The sequence below is a fragment of the Carassius auratus genome, chromosome 7 (assembly GCF_003368295.1).
Source record: "Carassius auratus strain Wakin chromosome 7, ASM336829v1, whole genome shotgun sequence".
NCBI lineage: Eukaryota > Metazoa > Chordata > Actinopteri > Cypriniformes > Cyprinidae > Carassius > Carassius auratus.
In genome coordinates, this window is record NC_039249.1 from 1,058,876 (window position 1) to 1,069,084 (window position 10,209).

The 10,209-nt window shown below is 39.3% G+C and overlaps 1 protein-coding gene and 2 long non-coding RNA genes across 3 annotated transcripts; all 3 read right to left on the reverse strand.

Annotated features, from left to right (window-relative positions):
• Positions 1 to 3,612: 3,612 nt before the first annotated feature.
• Positions 3,613 to 4,277, reverse strand: LOC113105489 (uncharacterized). Its single transcript, XR_003292365.1, has 3 exons — positions 4,230 to 4,277; positions 3,982 to 4,080; positions 3,613 to 3,749 (listed from the first exon to the last, which is right to left on the reverse strand). It is a non-coding gene; the product is annotated as an uncharacterized LOC113105489 (long non-coding RNA).
• A 487-nt stretch (positions 4,278 to 4,764) lies between these two features.
• Positions 4,765 to 5,692, reverse strand: LOC113105490 (uncharacterized). Its single transcript, XR_003292366.1, has 4 exons — positions 5,627 to 5,692; positions 5,423 to 5,521; positions 4,992 to 5,130; positions 4,765 to 4,882 (listed from the first exon to the last, which is right to left on the reverse strand). It is a non-coding gene; the product is annotated as an uncharacterized LOC113105490 (long non-coding RNA).
• Positions 5,693 to 5,841: 149 nt separating this feature from the next.
• On the reverse strand, positions 5,842 to 8,220 carry LOC113105350 (sialidase-like). The gene is made up of 6 exons (XM_026266391.1): positions 7,778 to 8,220; positions 7,505 to 7,699; positions 7,261 to 7,359; positions 6,737 to 6,875; positions 5,973 to 6,652; positions 5,842 to 5,874 (listed from the first exon to the last, which is right to left on the reverse strand). Exons 1-6 carry the CDS (start codon positions 7,802 to 7,804, stop codon positions 5,842 to 5,844), a joined length of 1,173 nt encoding a protein of 390 aa, XP_026122176.1. The 5' UTR covers positions 7,805 to 8,220.
• Positions 8,221 to 10,209: the final 1,989 nt, after the last annotated feature.

Genomic DNA, 10,209 nt, shown 5'->3' on the forward strand with positions numbered 1-10,209 from the left:
ATATATATATAAAATAAATGCTCCAATACTGATTGTGACAGATTAATAATTACTGACATTAGTCCATATCACATTCACTGAATTGTGTTTTTATGCCTGGATTCCACGGTTCCTTCCATGATTTCCACATCACAGTAATCACAGATCTCTAGATACAATAATATGGAGTACAACTACCAAGTGAACTAGAGGTGCGCCATGGATTATTCTCTCTCACACACACACACACACACACTGTCACACTCACACACAAACACACACACACACGTAACACACATCCAAGACTGTCTTGCATGCATTCTACAGTGCTAAATGTAATCAAAGCAATTTTTTTTCTTACCACAGGGTAGGCGTGCATACACACACACACACACACACACACAAAAAAAAAAACTACCAGAAATAATCATAGAATGTGAGCTGGACATAAGGTCACGGTTCCTTCAAACACAATGGGCTGCAAGTAACCCAGCGGGCACCTTGATATCAGTTGAGCACAAATGTTAGTCAATCAGTTTGGACAAATCCTTCCATCGGGTGAAAATCTTAAGTTAATACTCGCTAAAAAGGGCTTAATATACATGCAGGACAATGTGTTTGACATTGGTTTAGATGTCAAATTGATGTCATATTGAAATCACATTGACATCAGTGATATTTGTGTGTTTGTTTGATGTTTGTTGCATAATATCAAATCTTTGTCAGCCTGATCACGTTTAAGTAGCATTTGTATTATTATTATTTCTTAACTGGGTCCTCGGACAGCATTGATTTGCCAAATATCTTTTTGAAACGTGTCCCAAAATCAAACTGATGTCAGAAACTAAATGTCCATTTTGCATCCACACACTCAAGCCCTTTTAAATGTCCATTCAATGGCACACATGTAGATGGTGCTATGCTACACTGTTAAAAATGTATTGTATTTTTACAGCAAACAATATACAAGAAATATACTGTTGATTTAATACAATAAAATTATGTGTTTATACAGCAGTGTTGCTGTGATTACAGTAGCATTAATACAATAAAATGTTGTATTTTGTATAGTTGTTGTACAATCCTCAACAGTGGTGACAATCCCCCCCAAAAAATTACAGCAATGCATGCTGGGAGCCATGAAAATGTTTTGTTTGCTGGCATGAAACATGTCACAATTGTTGTGTTTAGTATGCCAAATGTTGATGTGTGTGAGTGTATAAATAATCTAAAACATGTTTTTAACAAAAGGTTAGCAAAAACAATATTTATTCACTGTTAAACATCAGTGTACCAACCACAAGTGTTTCAAATGATTGATTTTTATATCAGTTGGGTCATTTAAACCATTTTAGTGCAGTCAGTTGGTTGTTATTAAAACAGACTTGTTGATCTGCTTTATATATGCAGTAATGTTTTCTGAAAACATCTGCAGAAAAAAGGATTGCAGCAAAAGTTGAGGGTCAAGAGCACAACTGAAGCAAACCCTGATCTCTATGATGGTGATCTCAAAAAAACATTTTAATTAAGACATCAACATCTTAACTTCTGTGAATACTCAATAAGAACTTCTGTAGATGCATGACAGAAATAAAATCATTCTGGTTAGTATTACTACAAGTGAAGTTGGTAACGCTGTTTGTGGAGTTGTTTATTCAGATCTTGAGAGATTTAAAGTCTTGTATCTTCAGTTCACCTAAGACTGTGCCTGAAGAAAGTTGCAGTTTGTGTTCTTATTTCTCTTTTTTTCTTGCTTGATCACAGCAGGTGTTTGAATGACTGAGAGAATGTTGCAGGAACATTTTACTAACCTTAAAGTAACATTATACTAATATGGAAACTGGACCTTTTTATGTTCTTGGAATGTTACAAATCAACGTTCCTAGAATGTTGAATTTTTAAATCAAAATTAAGTTGAAAGAATGTTTGAGAAACATCATACCTTTTAAAAAGTTTATTTTAATGTTAAGAAAACTGGACTTTTTATGTTAGAAAGAATTTGAAAGTAACAGTTTTAATGCTATCCCACAATGCTTTGTGGTGTCTGTAAAATAATGCTTCTACAGTGTAGTTACAATAATATTACAGGACTGTCCATCAATTTCCCATCATGCATTTGCATTTACAATAAAAACCATGAATACAGTGTATTGTTGTAAAATATATTGTAAAATGACATCAATTGCTAGCAGTGTAGCAGTAACAGAGGAGCCTCTGCTTCAAAAGCATTGACAATATCAAGTTCTGTCACTTGCACTACATATAGTGTCACCTATGTTTGAAAGTTCCACTGAGCTCTATTCGTAATGAAGGAACTTGCATCCATGGTTGCTTTTGGGAAACATACCCCTGCTTGTTTGAATTTGCAACCATTTGACATCAACAAAGTTCTCCAATGCACTCTCCTTTCACTCTCCTAACTTTACATACTGTTTGCATTTAGCTTTGGTCTATGCTTGCCTTAAACCTTTATTTATACTGGTGAAAATACACACAGACAGAGAGAGAGAGAGACACAGATCTGGGAGTTTCATTGTTTACATGAACATTTTATTACATATTCTTTTTCTTCAAATAAAAATATACATGTGACTTTAAAACTTACAGGGAACAGTAGTTTTGAGGCAACAGTTGCAAATATAAATTAAGACATTTAAAAAGAATAATCTTTAATAATTTCAGCCACTTGGTGGCATCATACTGGCACAATTAAATTAAATAGACCATTTCATTTTATTGTTTTATTAATTTTTTTATCGGCCCTCTCTGTGAAGGAACCTAGCAGTACATTATTAGAATATGAACACTAATGCTCACAAAAACACTCTCAAACACAACCTCTCTCCCACATACACACAGGTCACAAAAATGGTGTATTGCCCTCTTCCCAACATTTTCAGCTCTTTTCTTCACTGTTCTCAAAGTCCCAATATTGCACAGTTACATCTACTTCAGTGTTGGGTTCATCAAGCGTTCAGTGCTCATTGCCCAATTTCAGAAATTAAATGATGTGTTGGCAGTATCCTTACAACAGGAAGACTGCAAGGATCCCTGAGAGAATTAGCAGAGCAGCTGGAAAGACAAGAAAAAGGAATAAGTCGTTTGTTAAAGAACTCCAAATGCTTTATCTTTTTTCTCCAAATAACTGAATCTTGAAAAGCACATCACGAAGATGATAATACTTCAACTGGCTAGAAACTACTCTTGTGTTGCAAATGCTCTCCTATTTGTTGAGCAAATATGTATCATGCACCAATTCATTTCAAATAAGAGCATTTAGCAGCTAAAGAGTAGTCCTTTCTGTGACTCTTTCTAACACACTAGAGATTTTCTCTCGAAAGGCAGATTCTGTCTGGCCTGGTGTGGTCGTATAGAGTTCTTACCCTGAGATGCAGCGTGATGCAGTGCATTGCTCCCTGCTGTTGTAGCAGGTTTTGCTGTAGTAGAAACCACAGTAGTGGGTGTTATGACATCTGAGCTGTTAGTGTTGGTTAGGTCAACCTGTGAATTTGTAGACAGTCGTGTGACTGGCGACCCTAGGGTGCCTGTGGAAATGGAAACAAAGAAAACATTTTAATTTTGCTACAACCAGGAATCTTATTCAGTACTTTTTTCGTAGTGTCACTCTTACCGTTTGTATAGTTGCCAGTTAAGATATAGAGGAAAGCACTTGTATTTGCCGCACGGGCAGTGCTGCTGAGACCCGCAGCTACAAAAATGCACTGAATCCTAGTGCCGTTCACAGAGCCACGGAAGGATCCGGGGTTAAACTGCAAGACAAAACAAGTACAAATGTCACAGTGACGGAGGTGTTCCTTCACTTCAAAGCATTCCATAAACCCTCCAGCTATACTCCGGGTTTGAACAAACATTTGCATTGTTACTGTTCTACTTTATAGTTGTCCCACAATGCTTTGTTCATTACCACATCAGTTATGGTCGATAATCTTTTGTGCAAAGCTTGGTAATAAATGAAACTGCTCTGTAAAAGGGTTTTCTTACAGACTTATCCGGAGTCAGAATGGTATTATTCAGCGTGGCACGGATGAACCTCGCCACACCATTGTCGTTGACACAAGAATAGACTGTGTCACTATCACCCTGTGAGAAGAAGAGTTAAAGAAGTCTGAGAACCCAAATCTGAGATTAAGTTTTTTGTCAAAAACCAAATGTTGGAATATATTTATTTATGTATTTATTTATTTTATAACAAGAGTATATATTAGAAATAAATTTGATGTTTTTCAGACCTTCTTGTCTCGAGACAAGCCAACTGCAATGTAACCAGGTGTATCCCCACTGAGCTCAAAAGTGAGATTGTCAGAGTTTCCGTTCACTCCTCTTGTGGAGGCAAAGAAGCAGCTACTTGAGCTGAATGGATCACAGTCAGTTGGAGCAGAGAAACATGCCCTGTCCTTCTTACAGTTGTCTTTGGTGACCTTTTCCTGCAAAGTTATGTTGATATTAGCCTTGAAATGCAATGCGGAAATTCCTATGCATCTGTTAAGAATGTTTGCAAATTGCATAAAATCTCAAGTAAATTCAAGCTTTAAAAAGAAATACTACAATATTAGGCATCCAACACAATAGCTGTTAACATCGACTCCAGAAACACTTTACTTCAACTTCACCACAAATAGCAACGCAATCGTAAATATGAACAAAAACGTTCTTGCCAGTCTGTTACCACTTACATTGGTTGTCCCATTATTAGCTGTAGATACTCCGGATGCAGTAGATGCAGTGGTGTTTAATGCTACAGTGACATTAGATGCAGTGGTGTTTGGGGATGTAGTGGTGGTGTTTATACTGGGTGTTATTACTGAAACATCTGTGCTGTTAGGGTTGCTTAAGTCCACTGACCCATTGGTGGCCAGTCTAGTCACTGGAGAATCCAGAGAACCTGGAAAAGGAGTAAAGAGAGGAGTAAGAATTATGTTTGCAAAATAAATAAATAAAATAAATACGTCATGATAATAATAATTTTCACTTGATTTATGTGTCACACTCACCATTTGAGACGGTTCCTGTTAAAAAGAAGACAAAACTGTCTGTGGTGGCAGCACGGGCAGTGCTACTGAGACCTGCAGCAGTGAAAATGCACTGAATCTTTTTTCCAATCATCGAACCACGGAAACTTCCAGGAATTAACTGCAGCAAGACAGAAATAATATTTCTAAATATTATACTGCAAAGATGGCAAGTAACCTAAATCTAATGTGACATATACAGTACTGTGAGAAAGTCTATTTTAGTACATTTGTAAGTATTATTGCATTTTTACATAGATTTTAGAGGCCTGTGTGGACAGTTACCATTCACATTTTTTCATATACTACCATATTGTTTACTGTTAAGAATATCCTTTGCTTATATTGGCATAGTATAGAGTATAGAGAACTATAGAGAAGTATAGAGCAGGCTCTCTGAAAAATGGTCTTACTGTGCCATCCTGAGTCAGTATTTGATTGTTGAGTGTGGAACGGAAAAACTTCAGTTCATTATTGACTGCGGCGCAAGAATAGACAGTGGCTCCTTGACCCTGAAGATGGAAAAAGTAAATTAGTCAGGGAACCTTACTTTGGGTTTTTAATTACAGAGCTTGATTATTATATTTAATAATAAAAAAATGGTTTTGATCACTTACACTTTTGTCTCGAGAGAGGCCTGCTCCAATGTAACCATCTGTCTCCCCACTGAGCTCAAAAGTTAAATTATCTGCATTTCCACTAACTCCTCTTGTGGAGAGGAAATAGCAGGATCCTCGTTCCCCTGGATTACAGGAAGGTGGAGCAGAGAAACATGCTCTATCTCTCTTGCAGTTATCCCTGCCAGTGATTTCCTTCAGTAAACAAAGTCAAATTAGATGGAAAACGTAAGTGCTGGGTTTACAAGCTAACTTGTAAAAGTAATTGTTATCATTTAAATGCAAATTTCACTTCCACATTCAGGATGGTTAATATTTACATTTTTAAATAAGGAAAAAGGCTTACCAATGGTGGATTACTGGTGTTGCCGTTGGTCAAGGTATTAGAGCCTGACGGTTTTGGGGTTAAGTTTGTGGTTATGTTGGGAGGACGCGTCTGGGTCAAGTTCGCAGTCGTGTTGAGGGGACCCATTTGGGTCATGTTGGCAGTCGTGTTGGGAGGACGCGTCTGGGTCAAGTTCGCAGTCGTGTTGAGGGGACCCATTTGGGTCATGTTGGCAGTCGTGTTGGGAGGACGCGTCTGGGTCAAGTTCGCAGTCGTGTTGAGGGGACCCATTTGGGTCATGTTGGCAGTAATGTTGGGAGGACGCGTCTGGGTCAAGTTTGCAGTCGTGTTGAGGGGACCCATTTGGGTCATGTTGGCAGTAATGTTGGGAGGACGCGTCTGGGTCAAGTTCGCAGTCGTGTTGAGGGGACCCATTTGGGTCATGTTGGCGGTGACGTTGGGAGGACGCGTCTGGGTCAGGTTCATAGTCGTGTTGAGCGGACCCATTTTGGTCACATTGGCATTCATGTTGGGAGGGACCGTCTGGGTCAGGTTCGTAGATGGGGTAGTTGTTGATATTGTTGTGGTATTAGATACAGTGGCATTTGTACTGGTTATTACTGATACATCTGTGCTGTTAGGGTTGCTTAAGTCTACTGACCCATTGGTGGCTAGTTTACTGACTGGAGATTCAAGAGAACCTGGAAATAGGATTAGATGGAAGAAAATGGTTTACTTCTGTCTCAAAACATATGTAAGTCACTTGATCAAAGTTTTGCACTCACCATTTGATACACTGCCTGTTAAAAGGAAGACAAAAGTTTCTGTGGTTGCAGCACGGGCTGTGCTGCTGAGACCTGCAGCATTGAAAATGCATTGAATCTTTTTGCCAATCACTGAGCCACGGAAGCTTCCAGGGATGAACTGTGACACAACAGAAGTATATTACTTAATGTCACACTGCAACGATGGCACGGAAACTGTATCTGAGTTCTTTAGCATACAAACAATCCTAGCTCAGAATGGCTAAAAATATGTAAGTATTTTCAGTGGAGTGAAGTATCTAAACACTATTCAAATGTTGTGGCATTATAATGACTTGAAATGCACATTCATCCTTAAAAGTCTACAAATATCACAGAACTAAACTTTAAGGAGTTGGACACAATTCTTCCACAACAGTAAATAACTACAAGAAGGCAGTTGATGGTGTTATTGCTGGATGTTATTGACTAGAGGATGAGGAAGTCAAAGCTAGTATCTTTTAATCAGCTTTTATGCATTACCAGTTTTAGAAAAAGGGCCTTACTGTGTTATCCTGAGTCAGAATTTGATTGTTCAGCGTGGAACGAATCAACTTCAGTGCACCATTGATATTGGCGCAAGAATACACGGTGGCACCCTGACCCTGTGGATGAGAAAAGTTGATTAGTCAGGCAACCAGAATACCATTCTTCAGTTTAACAGAGTGTAATGTTTAATAAGGGTTTTTTTTTTTGTTTTGTTTTTTAAAGAAATGTCTAATAAAAAAACAACTGGATATAATCTCTTACACTGGTGTCTCTAGAAAGGCCAGCTCCAATGTAACCATCTGTCTCTCCACTGAGCTCAAAAGTAAAATTATTTGCATTCCCGCTTACTCCTCTTGTGGAGAGGAAATAGCAGGAACCTTGTGCACCTGGATTGCAGGAAGGTGGAGCGGAGAAACATGCTCTATCTCTCCTGCAGTTATCCCTGCCAGTGATTTCCTGCAATAGAAAAGAACTTGAGCTTTAACAGCCGAGACTGTCATTTCCATTTTTAAACAGGAAAAATAATTGACTTACTATTGATTGAGTATTAGAACTTGACATTGTTATAATGTTTATTACAGTGATGGGGCCTGACTGGGTTGGGTTTGTGGTGATGTTGGAAGGCCGTGCCTGGGTCAAGTTAGTTATGTTGGGAGGCTTTGTTTGGGTTGAGTTAGTGGTTATGATGGGAAAAATTGTTTGGTTCAGGTTGTTGGTTATGTTTGGAGGCCGTGTTAGGGGCGGGATGTTGGTTATGTTGGAAGGCCGTGTTTGGTTCAGGGTGGTGGTTATGTTTGGAGGCCGTGTTAGGGGCGGGATGTTGGTTATGTTGGAAGGCCCTGTTTGGTTCAGGGTGGTGGTTATGTTTGGAGGCCGTGTTAGGGGTGGGATGTTGGTTATGTTGGAAGGCCCTGTTTGGTTCAGGGTGGTGGTTATGTTTGGAGGCCGTGTTAGGGGCGGGATGTTGGTTATGTTGGAAGGCCCTGTTTGGTTCAGGTTGTTGGTTATGTTGGGAGGCCGTGTTAGGGGCGGGATGTTGGTTATGTTGGAAGGCCCTGTTTGGTTCAGGGTGGTGGTTATGTTTGGAGGCCGTGTTAGGGGCGGGATGTTGGTTATGTTGGAAGGCCCTGTTTGGTTCAGGGTGGTGGTTATGTTTGGAGGCCGTGTTAGGGGCGGGATGTTGGTTATGTTGGAAGGCCATGTTTGGTTCAGGGTGGTGGTTATGTTTGGAGGCCGTGTTAGGGGCGGGATGTTGGTTATGTTGGAAGGCCGTGTTTGGTTCAGGGTGGTAATGTTTGGAGGCCGTGTTAGGGGCGGGATGTTGGTTATGTTGGAAGGCCCTGTTTGGTTCAGGGTGGTGGTTATGTTTGGAGGCCGTGTTAGGGGCGGGATGTTGGTTATGTTGGAAGGCCCTGTTTGGTTCAGGGTGGTGGTTATGTTAGGAGGCCGTGTTAGGGGCGGGATGTTGGTTATGTTGGAAGGCCGTGTTTGGTTCAGGGTGGTGGTTATGTTTGGAGGCCGTGTTAGGGGCGGGATGTTGGTTATGTTGAGAGGGCGTGTTTGGTTCAGGGTGGTGGTTATGTTAGGAGGCCGTGTTAGGGGCGGGATGTTGGTTATGTTGGAAGGCCTTGTTTGGTTCAGGGTGGTGGTTATGTTTGGAGGCCGTGTTAGGGGCGGGATGTTGGTTATGTTGAGAGGGCGTGTTTGGTTCAGGGTGGTGGTTATGTTAGGAGGCCGTGTTAGGGGCGGGATGTTGGTTATGTTAGAAGGCTGTGTTTGGTTCAGGGTGGTGGTTATGTTAGGAGGCCGTGTTAGGGGCGGGATGTTGGTTATGTTGGAAGGCCGTGTTTGGTTCAGGGTGGTGGTTATGTTAGGAGGCCGTGTTAGGGGCGGGATGTTGGTTATGTTGGGAGGCCGTGTCTGGGTTTGGTTTGAGGTCATGCTGAGTGGGAGTGCCTGGGTTATGTTCGTGGTCATGTTAGAAGATATCCAGCCTCCTGTGGAGTTGCTACTACTTGTTGTATTGTCCCCATTGACTCCAATCATCAGGCATGCTATCCCCAGGATAGTCACATAGATCCAATTGCTCCTCATCAGTTACGTTTATTTGCTTATATATCGGTTAATCCTGCAGTTTTTTTGTTTTGTTTTTACCTGTAATCAAAAATTTAAATGACATGTTTCAGCTTGTATACTCAAAACCAACAACAACAAAAAATTAACATTTTAGGTTATTTAACATATATTTAAAAATCAATTAATGGCAGGCAGACTTTATTTGAAGTACTTTATCTTTCATTGGATTTATCATTCATTTCATTGCAGACACAAACAAACATTAGCCTGGATTCTCAATTCACCCTAGTTTAACAGAGCTTATTAAGTAATATGTTATCGATCAATTTTAAGTCAATTTAACATTAACAATTAAACCTTAACACTAAGATATGTGTGTTGCTTAACATCTTTACATTGCTTTGTGTCAGCAGTGGTTGGTGTTTTTATTTTATTTATTTTTTTTTTTTTAGGAACTAAGATGCTATCTTAGCTATACTAGTAATGTATGCAATCAACAAAGAAGTTGAGCTTAACTAATGTGTATTTTGAATTGTTAAATGCAACCAAGTGTTACACCCCAGTATTTACTACACAGTGTATTAACTTCCTTACAATGGTAAAGAGCAACGAGAGCAAAATTATAAAATTTGATGAATCCTCAAAACTCATCCTCAAATATGAGGATATAGTATATAGTTATTCCATAGTCAGTAGCTTTGGGGGGAAAAAAAGGTAATTTGGACAGCATAGCACTGACCAATAACACAATATATTTTTCACAGTAGTCAAAAAAAAAAAAAAAAAAAAAAAAAAAACTTGTAAATAAAACAAGAAAAAAAAAATATTTAACTGTCACTATTTAATATTAATTAAATACAAGGTATTATATACAAAAGACTTATATAAAA